The sequence below is a fragment of the Sylvia atricapilla genome, chromosome 2, assembly GCF_009819655.1.
Source record: "Sylvia atricapilla isolate bSylAtr1 chromosome 2, bSylAtr1.pri, whole genome shotgun sequence".
Taxonomy (NCBI): Eukaryota; Metazoa; Chordata; class Aves; order Passeriformes; family Sylviidae; genus Sylvia; species Sylvia atricapilla.
In genome coordinates, this window is record NC_089141.1 from 12,937,868 (window position 1) to 12,956,572 (window position 18,705).

The 18,705-nt window shown below is 39.8% G+C and overlaps 1 protein-coding gene across 1 annotated transcript in view; it reads left to right on the plus strand.

Moving 5' to 3' along the window:
• The first annotated feature begins 1,370 nt into the window (after nt 1–1,370).
• The window catches only part of CD247 (CD247 molecule), a 47,609-nt gene continuing 30,274 nt past the window's right edge, over nt 1,371–18,705 (plus strand). The window contains 3 exon segments of the mRNA XM_066340869.1: nt 1,371–1,921; nt 1,924–2,079; nt 2,081–2,168. Of these exon segments, the coding sequence (XP_066196966.1) occupies nt 1,781–1,921; nt 1,924–2,079; nt 2,081–2,168 (385 nt within the window). The 5' untranslated portion in view covers nt 1,371–1,780.

Consider the following 18,705-nt stretch of genomic DNA (forward strand, 5'->3'; position numbering starts at 1 on the left):
TTTTCCTAGAGAGGAGACCACTTCCCCTTTATCTTTTCCTGTGCTGCTTGTCTGCATGTGATTTGCATCTCTCCTATGCCATGCTTGTTGTGAGAATAACTCATAATACAAGCATGAGTGCTCTTCTGTATGCTTTGATTATATTTAGATAATGATAAGCTTGCCTTAGTTCAAAAGCTGAGGAGGTGAGAATTTCTAGAGGCACTGTCATGCAAAGCCTTTTTCTGACTCTACCCACACTTCCAAGGGAAGTCCATATACTCAATTTCTCTGACCTTTCCCTATCTAGACATCAAAACACAGTGGCCCAACTGCTGTTCTCCCAGTGTGCCTACTGTTGCCATTAATCTCCCTTTCTTACACAGCTCTTCATTTCTTTTCCTTACCTTTGGCCTCAACTCTTTATTCAAAGTGATAATTTGCTGGCTTTCTGCCGGAGGGAGAAGCTATGATCAATAACAGGAGGAGACAGGGGTCAGTGGAATAGTGATGAGCAGTGCCATCTGCTTCTCTGGAAACACCGTTACCCAAAAATATCAATAACTAGGATGATATTTCAGCTTTTGGATAAGGCATCAGTGAGATCGAGGCAGCCAGCAGTCAGAGCAGGGGTCTTTTTCTGCTCACTAATTCCTTGTTTCAGCCAATCTTCTCTCATACAGAGAAGTGGACAGAAAGGGCTTTATCCAGCTTGCACTGGAATATAGAACATGTACCTGAGCACAGCCATTTCAGGGACTAATGACACCTCTTTCAGGTTCAGTGAAAAGGGGAAGCATGGCAGCTCTCCTGGGCTGTGCTCTGCTTTCTGCCTCGTGGTGTCACAGCCCAGCTCCAGCCTTTCCTTGGAGTTTTTGGGGTAGAAGAGGCACCAAGAAAACCTTCCCCAGGGCTGGGAGAGAGCAGAGGCTCAGCAGCACTGCCTGGGTATCACAGAAGGATATGCTGCACTTTTACACCTGGTGCTAGACTACTGCTAGTGTCTAGTACTTTTGATATATAATTAAGCCAATTACATATTGGTACATCATATAATTACTGATTTAAAGGAAAGGACAGTTTTATCCATGTAATGGCCATTATTACTCCAGACAGCAAGGCAACAAATTCCTTCCAAGAACTTAAATTTACTTTGCATTCAAAAGACTATTAAGCCTTACCTTTTTTTGTGCACAATAACTCTCATCTTGACATACTTTAGGGAAATTTTTATCACCGGTTTTTGTATCTTCTGGGGATGCACATTCCTCTTCTAAGAATTAGAAACAGAAGAAAAAAAAAGTGTTAAGATGCTTGTCCTTCCTCCCACCCTAACTCTGACCCTCAAGTGCATTATTAGTATTATTGCTGTAAACATTGAACACTCAGTGATCTGTTGAGCCAGATGTATTTTGATGGGAGTAAGGCTGAGCTTTAAGCCTTAGGGCTCATCTAAGCTGTGTTTTCAAGCTTTTCTAATTCACAGTTGTCTAAAATGAACTTTTTTTTTTATTAATGAATAAGTTTTTTTTTTTTATTTGCCCGCATTTGAAAAGAGCGCAATAATGTGAGATTTCTTACAAAGTGGGAGTTAGAAATGAGTTTTATATCGTTACGGGTTTAGACAGCTATGTTGTTCAAGAGTGACTATAGCTTACAGTTTTAAATTTCTATTTATGCCCTGTGCTGCACACTGGGAATAGTTGCATAAATCCCTTTTGAAGTCAGGTCAAATTTTACATCAGAAACAGAGACGAGCAGCAGAGACTGAGTGGGGATGACCTAGGAACAGGCAGATAAAATGGGGAGAAAAAAGAAAAAAAAAAAAGGGGGAAAAAAAAAAAGGAAACAACAAGTCACTGAAAACCATCTTGCAGAGAGGAAAAGGATGAATAGCAAAGGAAACCCCGAAGACCAATACCAAGAAGGCAAACCCCAGCCCTCAGTGAAGCTGTGAAGGCAGAGCAAGCCGGCAGGTGGACTCCGAAAGCCCTCAGAGGAGGTGAGCCTCTTCCTGTGGCGGCCACACGCCAGCACAGCCCGTGGAGGAGCCTCTTATTCTTCTTTTTCTTCTTCTTGTCCTCGTCCTCTCCCGTGGCCGGCCGTCCCCAGCAGTGCCCGGCCGGGCAAGATGAAGTGGAGGCGGATCGCCGTGCTCGCCAGCCTGCAGGCACAGCTGCCAGCCACAGGTACAGGGCTCCGGGTGTGCCAGCAGCTCTCGTGAAGCGCTTTAGAGGGAAGGGCGCGGCGTTTCTGCCGTGCCTTCAGCACCATTTTGGTAGCAGGAGGGTGTCTGTGCGAGCACCTCAGCCGTGCCTGTCCTGGGTGAAGGAGGAGCTGTGTTAAACCGGCCCGGCATAGAGAGCCGCTCTGGAGGGCTGGGCTGAGGGGCCTGCTCCTGCTGGAGCCATGCCACGGCTGCACAGTCACTAACCAAAGCTCTCAGCACTCGCCTGGGCCGCTGTCCTGGCGATTTGGACATGCGAGGCAGCGGTGCAGGAGCAGTCACTTGAGGCAAGCTGTGTGCGAGAGGCTGCAATGGAGCCGGGCCGCGGGGCTGTGGCCACAGCGGGAAATGGGGCACAGGTGGGAGCTGAAGCCTTCCCCTCACGTCCCTGCCTTCATGCTCCTCTCCACCAGACACAGCACAAAACGAAGCCATTTCTTCCTTTGTGTGTTATTTTTTGTGTGGTGCAAAGGCCGGCCCCGCCTGAGCACCGAGCGGAGCGGCTTCGGCGTGCACAAATCTTCCAAAGTTAGTTTGAGAAGAGGAATTTACTTTTTAGGAGCATGCTAGGTCAAAAGAGCAACAAAATTTACATCTGGAAAAGGCCTCAGGTGAGGTCTGAATGTGCCACAGGCCACATCTGAGCATGCATTAAACCAACTCCTCCAGAAGATTTTCTCCACATGATATACACCCTGGCTGTAATTTAAACCCAGCATCCTCAAGAGCTTGGGTGGCTGCCACAGACATTTTATTGGAAAGTTTTCTGGGGATGAGAGGAAGGTTTTACAGCTGCTTTCTAATGCTGTGGAACCAGCCCTGGTGATTTGTGAGATTTTTTCTTTCAGGAGAGTTTTGAGGGGGATTTTATGCTCTTTGGCAGGCCATGATTTGTGTTTGTCCTCCCTTCAATCCCTGGGGCCTCTGTCCCTTCCTGACACCCAAATATTATCCTGTACTTAAGTATACATCTCATTTTTTGTACCTTGCTCTGTATCCACAGATGCATGTAAGGCTAAGAAAAGTATGGAAGTTACTTTAGGTCAAAATCTATCTGCAAAACCATCTTTTTACAATTCCTCCTTTTTAACCTGTCACACAATGTCTGTAGTTCAGGCTCCTATTTGTGCATCTTCAGCAGAAAACTTTGAAAAAGGCGTAATGCAGCTTGCAGAGGTCTCTGGTGCAAAGCTCTTTGGGGTATTCACACTCACAAAGAATACATGGTTCAAGTTTTGAACCAGATAATGTCCCTGATTTGAAGTTGGCTGCCTGTGGATTTCAGGGGAAGGGTATTTCAAGGGAAATACTTTTTTTGATTGGATACCTGTAATAGTTTGAAGTACAGCAGCATTTAGCTGAAGAATGTAGGTAAAATAAAAGAAATACAGATAAAAACTTGTGGAATTGCTGCCACATTATGGACACAGAATTGACAGAAACAAAACTGTAAGAGCTGTCATGAATTTAGTTCAATGATGAGACCAAACAGTTGGGTTTTTCAGCTAAGAGCTGTGAGCAGGAAGAGATTTTCTGCTGCCTGGAGTGTTTTCAAGCTTTCTTAGAGTTCACTTATAGAGGAACTTCTAGGGAAATGAACTTTTATTTTTTTTCATGAAACAAGCTCAGATTCAGTACAGATTCAGTAAGCATACCTCCTCACAGTGAATTCATTCCACTTCACTATAAAATGTTTATGCTTATTCTTTAAAAGGGCAGTTGAAAGATGCCACCAAGATTAGCGCTGAGGAACACGCAAAGCCTTTTTTTTTGATCTTTGAGTTCTGAAGTAAATATGTCAGGTATGAGGGGGAAAAATGTTTTAAAGTAATTCTAGAGATGGGCCATGAATTCTGATGCAGACTTTGAATTTATTCACACCAGACCACAAATTCAGAATGCTCCGATTTGGCCTTTGAGTAAATACAGAGGGAAGGCATCTCAGATTTAAATGCACATTTATATATATACAGGTTTAATTTTCTTTATTTCCCCTCTTCAAAGGCACAAAAGTGTACATCTGGAAATCTAGCTGAGGTCCTTCTATAGCCCCTCTGTTTAAAACTCCATGAAAAGTAATAATTTTAATTATGAGCAGATGACTTTGTTCATCATGTTTTTTGTTGGGACAAAAATATCAGAAGACTTGTACTTGAGTATCACCACTAAAATGGCAAAAGCCTTCACACAGTTTACACAGCTGCTGTTCTGGAGTGTGATAGGCTTTGACAGCAACAAAACAGTCCTGTGAGCAATACTGTAGAGTTGCCCCCCTGTTTTTTTCTTAAGGCTGCTGAGATGATGCTTTGATTTATGCAAACACACGTGTGTATATAAATGTACATGCAAGAGTTTAAGAACAGCCCTCCCCTGTTCTACAGTACTTTACAGAGTCACTTTTCTCAGAATTGCCTGCTCAGTGGAACTGGCCAGTTCCTTGGTTTTAGCTGTCTCTGTGGAAACTGCAGCGTGTGGCTCTTTACCAGATGTTACTCTCACAACTCATTTCCACACCTGTTTTTCTGCTCTGCATAGCTGTACCTCCTGCCCATGGGTTGCCATGATGCCACGAGCCTTTTCTTAGGCAGTTCAGGGAAAGGTAGTAGGTCTTAGCATTAATTCTGTTCTTCCCTTTCATCAGATGATTTAGCTGCTCTGCAAACGACAAGGTTTGTAAACCAGGAGTTGTTTACAAGCTTGTCTGAGGAATCTGAACAAGTAAATTCAGACTTTTTTTTGGTAGCGTCCCCGTGTCCTTATGCGCTGTCTGAAGTTCTCCAAGCTGCATTCTTGTTACACCTGGGGGGAAAAAAAATTTAAAGGCTTAATTTTACATGTTTTATTTCTTTTATTTCTCCTGCGTGTTCACAATGATTCATTAATAATGCATGGGAAAAACCCTATGAACTGACAGAACGGAACTAAATGTAGGCAATGTAGCCTTTCTTTGTAAAGGGACATTTGCTGAGCCCTTGCAGTGCTGTGTTCAATTCTGTAATGCTTGTTACAGAGTGAGTGCTTTCTATCTTAACCCTTGCAAGCAGAATTCCTAATCAGTGAAGAAACAAATTAAAGATCACAGTCTTTTCAATTTTTTATGTGCACTAGATGGAAAGGATATACAAAATACAGAAAGTTATCTGCGAAATATATTTATTTTTTTTCCTCTGTGTCCTTCTTCAGTAAGACTACGTGGATAAAAAGCCAAAGTGGAGTTAAAAAAGGAGGTTCACTCGCAGCTTAAGGGGACAAGAATTTGATGTGTAATTGAATGTTCATGTGAAGAGTATTTTTGACAACCATTTTCTGTTCACACAGACTTGAATGGTGACTAGCATGATGAGTAAATATTTTTTTTTCATTTCATATGGGTTATTTCTTAACTATTTCTAAATTCTAACCAAACTCCCTTTCGAAAAGAAAGAAAAAATACTTTTTGCACAATTGTACAACCATTAAGTCCTCTTCCCCTTTTCCAATTACTCATATTTGAATGTCTATATTGTACGTAGAAATGTAAGATACATCAGCTATTCTGGCAAGAAAATAGAGGATGTTTTTAGGATGGCATGAATGGAAGATGCAACTTCTTAAAAATACTTAAAATGTGTATTCTGCTGAAGGTATCTTTTTTCTCAATGTGCACGTTAAACTCGTAAGAATATTGTTGACTTCTCACTCTTCTGCTGACTTCGGTCAACTGCTAAAATTTAAGTTTCACTGCTGATTCTCTTTAATGGTAGGAGAACAATTAATGCTATTCTAGAGTCTGTGAAAAGCTGAAATTTTGCAGTTTTTTTCTGATTTGTGATGTTGTCTAAGGTAATATTTTGAGACTGGGACTGAATATTGTTTTCTTAATAAACTTAAGCTCTGGTCCTTTAAGAAGTGCATAGGGTTTTTTAGTATAACAGCCCAAATCAGCTTCTTTTTTTCAGGAAAGCAATGAAAACATTTATCTCCACTCTGTCCTTTGATTTATAACTTCATATACCAGATAAAATGTGCAGGCAAATGAAAAGCTTGGTTTGCAGTTCTTCGATGTCCTCCCCCCAATGCACAGGCCTCGGAAAACAGCGGAACGCTTGTGTTCAGCCCCAGACAGTGGGTACATCCATCTGTGTGCAGGTTAGACTTCTTTCAATCCTCTGCCAATAGAACTATGGAAAATAGAAACCAGCTAGTTCCTCAGCCGCAGATATCACAAGCACTGGTGTCTGTGCAAGTTCTGCTTAAGTCATAGAAGCCACCTCAATGTTTGAGCCGTGTCGATTGGAAATATTTTGAGTCCTACAAGTTTCCTGGGAATAAACCATCAACCTTTGGAAGCCTGTTGTGTATTTTTTTTATCAGTCTTTTGTTATATATCTGTCTTACGAGTCTTAAAAGAACAGCAAGTTTGGAGTTTTCCTTCTCTCTGTGCTTTTGGTATATGATCGTATGTTAAACATGTGCTTGTGGAGCCTGATGAAATCCTTGTACTATCTGGCCTATTTCTTTTGTGAGATGTATCTGTAGTGAAAACTTCAACTCTGTCCAGATTCTTTCTGAGTAGCAGACAATTCTTTTCAGTTTGTTACGTTTTTAAGTGAAGGAGAAGCCATAGTGGTAACACAACTCTCTGAAAACTCAGATAATGCGGAGGTGAAACATATTCCGAATTAGAATTTGATGAAAGCTGACAGGGCAAAAAGGCTGGAAAATTTTCAACAAATTATAGAATAAACAGCAGCAGGACACACTGAATAGGTCTAGAGGGTGGCCAGCTGGAAACACTTGTGGGCTGTTTGTTTGGGTTTTTTTAGGAAATCTCACAGTATATGATCTACCTATAGTTCAAGATGATGTCTTAGGTGAAAATCTTAACTTTCACTGCAAATAAACTTTTCTATTCCTTGTAAAGTTTTGTAGCTTGTAAAGTTAACCTTGAAAATGCAAGCCTGCATGGCTCCAGAAAAAATAAAAGAGCAAACTAGCTATATACTTTGTTACTTAGATTTTTTTTTTTTAAAGCAATTTCTGTTTTGGGGCAGTGATAGCATGCTGCAATACTCATGGCTGAAAATGCTAAAAAGAGTTTCCTCATCAAAAAGAAAAGCACACGAAATGTTTTGAACCAGAGAACACTTAGGAAAGCTTTTCTAAGACCCCTCCGCATTTGTATAATAAAAATGAATTAATAGATTTTAATATTTATATTACAGTAATGGTCTGAAACAGTTTTCTAATGGGATAAGGTGCAATACCCAGGAAATAAATGAGAGAATATTAATTTGGCTGGGGTTTTATTTCAAGGAAGTGTACACTGGCAATTGAATAAAGACCCATGTAACTAAAATCCCCTTTTCCTGGATGTTAATCCAAATTTCATAATGAGTTTGTTCCAGCCAAGAGCATGGGTGTTTTGCATTCATTTCACTTAGAGTGTTGCTGTCATCTGCATGACAGCCAAATGTGAAATAAACAGAGCCAAGTAGTTATAAAAATGCTTCCCAAATATTTCACACATCAGCGTGTGCTGTAAATTCATTCCAGTTCCCCCCACTGTGCATCTCCTCAAAGCAAACTGAGGCATGGAGGAAACAGAGCAGAAAAATCTCCAGCTGGTGACCATGGGATGGGTGGGAGAAAGTCGAGGCTCTTTGTGTGAGCGTGAGGATTTTGGAGCAGGGCTCAAATTAATGAGGTACTTTGTTTTCAAAACATTTATTTTTTATTAATTCATATAGAAATCCAGCTCAAACTAAAATTGAACATCCAGTATTTTACTTTTGATCAGATCAGTCTGAAGCAAGAGTTTGGTGTAGTCTGACAATGTCACTTTTTAAATACTCTCAGCAAACATCATTTCAGTCCAGGAGATCAACTTCCTAATGATCGATACCATGCATTCCTAATTATCAAATGCTTTGTTACTCCAAAATAGCTGAAAGTTTTTAATTACTCCTTTAAAAATTTTGTATAAACTGGATTCCTGAGCTGGGATCTTGCAGCTCACAATTAATACAGCAGAATTTTAAATCTTTGCAAAGAAAAATTGTATGCGCGTGTAATTGTATGTATGTAATAATGCATATCGTATTATATAATATTTTGTGGCCATAAAATAACTACAACATTTGGTCATTTCTTCAGTTGCAGATCAGCAACCTTCAGTCAGGGAACCTCACATCAAGTCTTTTGGAGCAGAAATTATTTCTGTGTTGATCCACTCCGTGTTATTGTCATTTAGGCAGTTGGCCATCCAGCCATGTGAAGCCAACTCCAGGAAAGAAAGTCTTACTGGAATTTGGAGTCCTTTCCTTCTCTTTTTCTCTCTTATGGGCATTTTTCTCTCCATGATGGAAATTTGCACAATGTCATCACTTTGGGCTTTTATATAAGAAAGGTAATTTCAGCAGCATTTTGTGCACGCGTGCAGGTGCCTTTCTAGAGATGGCAAAAATAGAATAGCATCTTACAAGTTGGATTAATAATCATCCTCTAAGGGAAGGAAGGTGGGATACAGGTGGAGAGAAATATTATATTGTCGGTATCTTGTAAAAAAACTCTACCTAAAGACAGTTTCTAAGAAGCAAACAAATAATTTTTGAATTACTACGAGAATAGTTGCTCCGTTCATAAAATGTACCTACGTAGCAAATCAGTATCTTTGGATCATATTTGAAAGAATGCTGTTTAAATTCTACAGATTTCTTTCTAGCAACTTGCTGCTAATTTTCAGGATTCATTAGTTGTTTTATGTTATTTTACGATTCGTTGCCTAGAGGTAAAATACCTGAATTAGTGTCCAGAGGGGAACTCGTTCTGAAAGTCTAAGTCTTTATAGACTAGAAACGCTTAAGGCAATTTGTAATAAAAAGATTTTCAAGAGAAGTGTATGGAAGCAGTGCTGTATGGAGTAATGTAAGTGTACATTTTTCTGTTTGATTTTTTTGTTATGACTTTTATTTTTTATATTTCTCAGGAAGTGAAAAAAATATTGCCGTTAATATTGGTTCAGCACTTAGTAGTCTGTTGAAATTTGAGGAGATACAAATGCAACGCAACCAAAGTAACCCATGTGACAATTAATTGGAGGCTTACACTTACATTTAACTTCATGCTTGTTTGTTACCTGCATTTTTTCCTGCTTATTCAGCAGTTATATCTTCATTACTAAGAGGCTCCTGGTTCTTTCAGTCTCTTTCAGAACATGTAAATTCTCTGCCTAAATTTTTCTGAGGGGTTTCTCTCATCAGTGATGTGGAAAAATGAAATATTTGCAAGTGGTAATCTCAAAGAGAATTAGTGATAGCAAATGATTCAACCTTCCAGAGAAGGGAAGGGGAATCACTATACCCCATCACTTGTTGCCTAATTTTTAACTTCTTGAAACCACTGATCTTTTAAATGTAAAACTGAGTGTTCATGTGTTATGAGCATAACTATAGCTAGCAAGCCAGAGAAGATAAACAAGGTTAACCCATCTGGATTTCAAGCAGAAGGTCAAACACCATTCCAGTTACTTTAAAAAATGAGCCTCTAAAATATGACAGAAAGACTTTCTAGAATTTTCCCTCTCAGAATACGCATGTAAAAAGGAAAGGAAAAAATATCTCTAAATCTCTTGGGACAAAATCAGTTTTTTGTGCTTTCATTAGGACCCATTCTCATTTTTATTGGAGCAGGGAGGTGATGGGAGCTTTGCCCACACCCCATGCTCTAGATGAGCAGAGTGGTGCAGGGAGTGCTGATTCCCATGGCACGGAGCTGCACCCTGCTCCATCTGGGTCAGGGCACAGATGGGTGGGTGGCTGTTCACTGCCGATGGGCTGTAAAAGGCCCCCATTCGAAAGCCCAAACCATCCCCAATTTTGGCAGATGGCCCCTGTTTTATGCCTCAGGCTCAGTACAGTTTGCTGACAATCCCTATTTCTTTTTGTCCAGAGAAATGTTCCTGATTTTATTCAGAAAATAGCAAAATATTGTCCAGTGGCATTTTTTTTTTAATACAGCAAGTTTGCAAGAGAACTTAGAGTAATTTTTTGAGCATGTCTTGATGCGATTAAAGTTCTGATGAAGACTGTAACTTCAAAATTATGGTTCACTCCCAAAAGTTTGGAAAGAGCTACAGATCTTCGAGTTTTGCTTTTCTTTTTCCAAAGTGCTTTGCCTAAAATATAATTAAACACTCAATGTTGTGCCAGCTGGGGTCATTAATGGACTTTTTATAAATTCCAGAATGTGATCCATTCTGATCACATCACCAAGTGGTTTTCCTTGACTCAAACATTTAAAAACCCCAAAATTCTCTCGCAAAATTACTTTTGTAGAAGAAGCATCTCTAATTTACCTTGTTTTGAATTCTCTCTTAAATTTCAGAGGTCTCTAGTATTAATGTGAACTAGGCAGAACTATTATTTTCTCTCTCCTGTCTATTCATGCAGCTGAATTAATCTCATTTTTCCTAGTAACTCAGATGTTATTTCACTGCTTGATTCAAAACCCAGCAGCACAATAATGCATTTGTTGCTGCTGTTAGCTATGTGTCTCCTGGTGGAAAAGCAGCACTGCTTATTTTCAGGCTAGAGACAATTTTTTTTTTCTTCTTTTTATAACTCTCTTAAAGAAGTTACAGGTATGAACCCTCAGCCCTATCTTATGGTAACATCTTTTCCAAAGTGTTTTTCTCTGATTTTATCTTTCTCAGCTGCAAAGAAGTAGCTAACAAGTTTGCCCGTTTTCTCTCTTGCCCTTCTTTTTACATCCTGAGCCAAATGTTTATTTGTTAGACATTATGATTGTAGTAGAACAAATATCAGGTTTAAAATAGTGCTTAAAGGTAAAGAGCTTTCTGCAAAACTTTGAAATGTTTTAATACTTCCCCCACACACTACTCTTCCCACTATTTTCCATTAGATTAATCAAAACCCTTCCAAAGCATTTTTGTGAGAGACCATAAAGTCAGAGAGCAATTTGTGTTCTGCATTTGGAAAGAGAGAAATGCAAATTCAGCTCTTTATTCTGAATGATTTGAAGCAGGAGCTTGAATGGAGCTCCCACATGCTAGGCCATTTGAGAGACTCCTGCTAATTTTGGGGAGAAATTCTAACAGAGTCTAGAAAGATTCCTTAGTTAATGGGTCATCAGAATTTGCTCCTGATGAACTTGACAAACCTATAAAAAAACATTTCAACCTCAGTTGTAGTATTTTACAGAATCAGTTTAATCTTTTGCAGTCAATTAATGGGGTATGTCTCTAAAAGTTTCCTCATCCACCATGGCAAAAATTGTTCTCTCTTGAGTGGCAACTGTATTCCAGCCCAACCAGGATCACTGAGCAGGTTCCTGTGTGTGAGACTCTGAAAATGGTGCACAGAGGTGGGGCTGTTCCCTCATGCCTGGGTATATTAAAATAGCATTAAAATAGCATTAACATGAGGACTGATAATATATGCTTATATAGAGATGCCATTGCTGAAACCACATGAAATTGTAGAGGACTGGAAGATTTAGAAGGTGGCTACCAAATCTTAAAGATATTCAGGGATCTGAGAGATTCAGCAACAGGAAATTTGATCAGCAGAGGCAATCTGAGAAAGCCTAGCACATGTGCTGACCTTTCCTGGACAGAAGGGATTATCTGGAGGGCTTCTGGTATTTAAAAAGGTCTGGCAATCAGCATCACCTCTAGATGTGCTGTGATTGTAATGTGGGGATGGTAATGAATTTCTGTCAAACTTTCCCCTTCTAATTAGTTTATGTCAGTGTTTTAGTAAGTGCCACTTATTTAAGCATAACTAATTTAAAACTAATTTGGCTATTTTGCTTAGGCAGCTGCCCAGTGGTGTCAGCAGGAGTTTTACTTCAGACAAACTGCTTGGACATTTACCCAGCTGCTCAGCCAGACTTTTGCAGCTCACACAAAGATTTGTGCTGAAGGAAAGGTGCTGTTACCAGATAGCTGAAAACCAATTAAGTGATGTTTTTGTGAGCTGCTGCCATGTCCATAAAGACTGCAGTATATGCCAACCATTTGGAAAGGAGAAAGTGTCTCATTCTGTGCCTTTGGCTTCAATGGGGTCTTCACCTCTTTTGAAGCTTTAGGGTCACACTGTAATAAAAATATGGTGGTGTTCAGCCTCATCCATAGTTAGAAGGTACCTTATACACAAGGAAACGAGTGCCTAACAGTAGTTATATTATCTCACATTTATTTGTCAATTTGCATGTATAAATGATTATACCAAGCAGTTTTAATGAGTACCACAGTTAAAAAAAGGTGTAATACTTGTAGCAGTTTTGTTTTGAGGTTTTCATCTTCCTTTAACTCCTCATTATCTTGTTTTGTTGGGATTCTGATTATTTTGGAAGTATCTTCTGGTGCTTTTTAATCCATCTGATTAGGAAGATAGCCATTAAGATACTAAGAAAAATCAATATGAATGAAATGTAACATTTTTAAATCGGGCAGTTTGAACTTTGGGATCTTTTTTGAAGGATTTGTAGATAATTCTGACAATTCCCATCATCCTCAATGGTCTTTCTCCCCTTAGTGAAACAGTGCTGGTTTTTAGATAAAGCAAGAAAATAGAAAAATGGGTTTGCAGGTTTTATACTTTCACTTGTGGTTGATGATTTACTTTGCAACCTTTAGAAATGCACTGGAATGTGTGTAGGCTTTCCATTAAACTGGAACTGGATCAATCAATTCCAGCTTAATCAAAATGGGCCACACTGTTGGCTTTTTTTGTTAACTGTGAATGACTTATCTGATGGTCAGTACACAAATAACACTTAGAAAGTGTTAACACACGTGGTCCTGAAGACTATATGTCTTTAGAGTTTGATTAATCAAATCAAATTTAGATTTACTTTAGAATTTGATTAATCAACACATAGGTTTATTTGCCTGTTTCATGGTGACGCTTTGAAAGCTGAGATCTATCAAGCATCCTTTGGATCCTCCAGAGCAATGTATTTTATATATACAGGAAGTTAAATAAGAAAATTATTTGTAGGAAATTAAAATAGAGCCTGCATCTAGTTTGCTGCTACATCCACACACACGGTGACATGTCCTGCTTACAGAACAGCCTTTAGTTGCCTTGGGAAAACAGCCAACTTTCCCCCTTCCCACTTTTTAAAAAGCCTTTGTAATTCAAGACTCAATTGAACTGATAAAAGAAACAAAAAAGTTAAAAGATTATTTATGTATGTGCTGTTAGTATTCCTGAGGTGGGGATGGAGGGGAAAAGATATTGTCTGTGTGTTATTTCACACATACAAAGCAGCTCTTTAGGAAATGTGCTCGAGAGCTGAAGAACATTTATTGCTCTCCACACAGCACATGCATCTGTCACAGCTCTTCAAGTGATGATGTTTAGCCTGGTAGGCAACCAAGTGTTGTTGTTTAGAGACAGCCTTTCTGGGATCACAAAAATACAAACCCAATGCTTCTGGCTACCTCTTACTCCTACAGGAACATCTGTGCTAAGACCTGATGATTGTAACCTCTAAATATCACATTTAGACCAATTAAAACGTGCTCTTTTGGATGGGAGTAGTTCTTGCTGTTTCAGTGGATTTTGAAGCTCTGCTCACAGCTGTCTGCCTGCCTACCCCTACATACTGCTTTCCTCCCAGGTAGCTCCTGGCTGCTGAGGACTTGGCCTGTGCATTAACTATTAACCAGGCATCAAGGCAAGGCCCTCCTCTGGGGATTGGCTGCAGTTTATTTGCTCGGTGTGTGTAGAACTCTGTAGCCTCGGGCGCCAAGCAGAGCACCTTGGTCTTGAACTCCCTGGTCTGGGGCTGCTGAGGAGTGAAGTCGCCTGAGGGGAGCTGTATTTCAGCAGAGCTCTTGTTCTGCCTGCTTTGGCTTATCCAGGGTAATACCTGTAACAGGGCTTGGAAAATGCTCCTGCCTGGCACCTCCCTGTTTTCTGTGTCATGCATGTGAACCAGACAGGCGTGAGCTTGACTGAAAGCTACTTTAGGTTATTTTTTTTTTTCCCAAGCCTTTCAGTCTTGTGGTCTTGAGCTGAGAGAAAAAAAAAAAAAAAAAAAAAAAAAAAAAAAAAATTTGGTGATACAGCCCTTAAGCCAAGTGGCACTTTGAATATAGTTTACATATTATTAGTCAAAATATTTCCTCTTCAACATCTCTATGTAGCATGTAAAAGAGCACCCACATTAGTATTCATGCAGGGGATGATTGCTGCTTAAAATACACTAAGGGGGAGAAGATGAAATTAAAATGAGAACACATGTTATTAAAAAAAAAAAATCTATAAATTGGTTGCTGAATTTCTTCAGGAGGACCAGAAGAAGGATTCACACTATCCAAATAGCTTTGGCATAGGGGGTAAGAACTCAAATCCTTACTTGGGAAATGTTGACTGAGTTTATGGAATGGAGTTTTTCAGGTTAGCTTTGGGAGCCATAGTTTGCCAGGGAGACCTTCCTCAGCCCTAATTTGTTCTAATTTACACATTTGAGAGGTGCATAAGAAGAACAATGTTTGATCAATCCCATTACAGACATATATATGTTAATTTAATGGCTAAGTTCACATGTACTCTTTGGTGTATCAGCATGAAAATGTGCTCCATGTCTGTTACCAAAACCATTTTTAAATGTAGATTTCATGAGGATCAAAGATGATCTTTAGTGCTTGTTTACTGCAGCCTGCAGATGTATTAAAATTACAAAATCTATTGATCATCTTTCATCTTTTATCAGATAAACAGCAGTTTTCTGTTAGTAAGTGAAGTTCTACCATTAGATACATGCAGGTGGAGGGAATAATGTTTTCTCAGCAGGTGCCAGGAATAATGGAATACTTCTTTTTTTAAGCTCAACATTACTGTTTCAAAGGCAGTGAGGGCTATTGCTGCTGGGACCTCCTCTGTTTCTCTTCTACTTCTTCCCTTTTTACTACCTGGATTTTGTGTTTTGTAATCAAATGGTGTGGGTATGTCTTCCTAGTTGTTTACCTCCCCACCATCTGGGATTTATTATCATTTCTTTAATAGTAAATGGTTTGAAAAATGCAAACAGAAGTTGGGAAATCCAGAAATGTGAATTCATAAACATCTTCTACACTTTCTTTCTATTTGTCTTTCTCTGACCATATCCCTGTATATGCTTATCCCTGGATGTTCTCCTACACACACATTTCCTCTATAAGAAAAAAAAGGCTTTGTGTGTGTGCCTGTCACCTTTTAGAATTACATTATTGCAACTTAAGGGCTGGCAAATTTCCTCTCTTTAAAATACTGGATTTGTTGAATGACAGGAGTAACACCTTTGATATTATTTGAGAGATGTATAACCTCCCTGCTGCAAGAAAGATCTGATTAAAACTGCTGCTGCTTCAAGAGAATTTAAAACTGTGAGTGGAAAAAGGAATAGTACAGATCCTTTTAATGTAATTGTGAGACAAGTTGGGTTTTTTTTCCTCCTGTGTAATCCTTTCATATAAAGGGTCTCTGAACTGTCAGTAGTATGGGAAGAGCAAAGGTAGTTGCAGCTAAATTGAAACAAAGGGCTTTTCAGCAGCCTTCTTGCTCAGGTTCATGAAACAATGATAGAAATGGATATGGTTAATTCCTGAATTTTTGTTGCTGACGTCCTTCTTAGCCTTCTTACAGGTATGAACATATAGCAGTTCTGTGACATGCAGGTCCTAAAATTTACATCAAACCCCAGTTTTCTGAATAACTGTTCTGAAGCTTCTGGCATGGCAGTAACTGCCTGTGCAGTTACCATTAAATGCAGACAGCTTGCCTGTTGAACTCGGAATTTAGGAAAGAACATAATGTTTTATTTAGATTCTTCTTCAATAAAATGTCTGAGTTCCTGTCAGGAGATATCTAGAGAGCTGATCACAGCCATGGCAGTTCTGTCAGCTCCGGAAAGGTGTTGATGACTTGCTCTCTGAGGGGAGAAAGAAGTCAAGAGAGCAAACCATTAAACCAGCACCCATACATACATCTGGGTGGCTGTGTGTATGAGAGTGAGACATGCAGGAGGGCAAGGAGCAAGCAAGTCTGAAGTGTCTGTGCCCTCTCATAAAGGGAGAGTAGGAGTGATGCTCTGCTGTAAGGAGATACGCCTTTGATGTCTCTTTTTCGGTCAGGGAGGCCTGTCCGTGTTGCTTATCCCAAGGTCATTGCTGTGGTCACATTCCTTCTTCTCCAAGAGAACCACGGCTGGTGGGTGTGTTGTGTGGACTCACGGAAGGACAGAGGCCTCAGTGCCCTGTTCAACGTGTGAGATGTCACCTCCATACCCAGCATGGTGCATCAAAAAGGTGTTGCATGAGTGCTGAAATTAGTCTAGGTTGGCTACTCCAGACTTCTGACCCTTACCAGCACCTCAACAGGTTTCAGTGTTGCAGTATGAAAGGAGCATCTCTTAAAAGCAGTGCCATAAATGGATTCTTGTGAAAGCAGACAGAGAGAAGCCATGGTGCAAATTAGTCAAGCTATGCTAAAATTAGCTTCTTGATAGTTGGCAAGGTTTTGGTCGTGCAATGCAGACAGACCTGTGATTTGTGTCTTTACCTTGTCCCTGAATTATGCGATAGCCTTTGGTTTTGGCTGGGCCATAACGTGATTTGGGAATGTGGCTTGACACCATCTACACTGCAGAGTAAACGATGTTTCCAGCATGTCTGAGCAATTATCTGAGGAGTACCTTATCCTCCCTCAGTGCAGACTATTTTTAATCTTTTAATGAATCAGCACTTGCTGCTCATTTCATTGCTTTCATTAATCTAATGATTCCTTAGGAACTGAAAATACTTCATAACCCATAATAGGTCCTCACCTTCCTCTCCTGGAGTAGTATGTTCTTGTAATTTCTGTTCTAATGGGTAAATCAAAGTGCAGAATGGTTAATTGTTTTTCAGGAAGTCTCTGTCAAAGTCAGCAATAGAACTCCCAATCACTTTATCCATTAAATATGGTGTCTTTCCATGCTTGAATTCATGATGAACTAATAGAATGGAAAACCAGACTAGAGCGGGCAAGAAACGTTTTATGTTAAAGTATATCTCAGGAGCTTTGTTCATGAGCTTTCAGCTAAAGCAGGGGGAAGTTGTTTCATGTTGCTTGTTTTGCACAAAAACTACTATATAAGTAGAAACTCGTATTAAGGTAAGAAAAGTATCTCCACACAAGTTGTTGCAGCACGAATGAAAAGGAATGGAAGATAAATGCAGTGCTGAAGCATGTAGTAGGTGAGTTTTAAGATACTCTACGTACCTTAACAACCACCAAATTGAAAGAAATTTAAAAATCATCAACCAAACCCAACGTGATTGACAGCACTTAGATGTGTCTAAGTGTCATGTCCAGCATGGAAAATGCCAGACACAGCAGTATGACACACAATATGGTTAAAATCCATTTGCTGACTCATAACAGGATGCTGGAAATGCTGAAATTTTACTAGATAGTAGAGTCCAAAAGGACAAGTGCAAAGAAGATAAGGAGTAAATGAGATACATCAGTGGGGATTTAGGTTAAGTTAGAAAGGGCACTGATATCACATACAGGGTTTGAGTCTGGTTGTTAAAGTGGTACTCTCTGTGATACTATCCTTGTTACTGGGAATACTAAAGATGTGCTGAAAACCACAGGGCAGCAGGATTTTGCTTAAGCAACCATCTGTTGGATGAAAACAGCAAAGTTGGCTTTACCTTGAAGGAGCTGGACATGAACAGCTGACATTTGAAGGGGATCAAGATGTAAATAACCTCCAAAAATCCTGCCATGGACGTGTTGTTCCATAGTGAACTGACAGAAGGGTGTTATGGCCAGGAGGGAAATCTTGCTTTGAGTCTGCTTTTCTCTTGAAAAGGCAATACTGCAACTGCTGAATTAAATTAGAGGCTTCAGTGGAGAAAGTGCATTCATCGACCTTCTTGATTTGTTTTTTACTTCTAGCAACATGTAAATGGAGAAGTACTTTTTTGTTGTTGTTTTCAAGCAAAATACACATGAAAGGCAGGAATGAGGTCTGGAGTTCGCGGGGGATTGCTGTGAGATTGGAGAGTGTGTCTGCATCAACCCAGATGTCTGCCCTAGGATTACTGCTGGGTAGCCAACCCTCAGGTGGGCTGCTACTGATCTTAGCAGAGCAGCAGGATGATGAACATTTGACTGCCTGAAAACATTGGCATCTGTGACTGGAAAGGTTTATAAATTTAAAACAGCAGGGGGTTTCCAAGGTGTTGAAAAGTAATGGGGAGAGTGGGTGGCAGAGGAGCCACCATAAATTTTCTCCAGATACAGAGGCTGAAAATGTTTCGAATTCTTCCCCGTTGGGTTTCCCTTAAGCTGAGGATCAGAATCCGAGGGGCTTTCAGGAAAGCCGTGTGTGGGTGTAGAGAATGAAAGTATGGTAAGGCTACAGTCTTCAAATTAATACAGAGAATAAGTTCAATAATGTCACGGGGTCTGAGGTTGTGATATTAATTTTCCTCTTCTACAGGAAAACCACAGTGC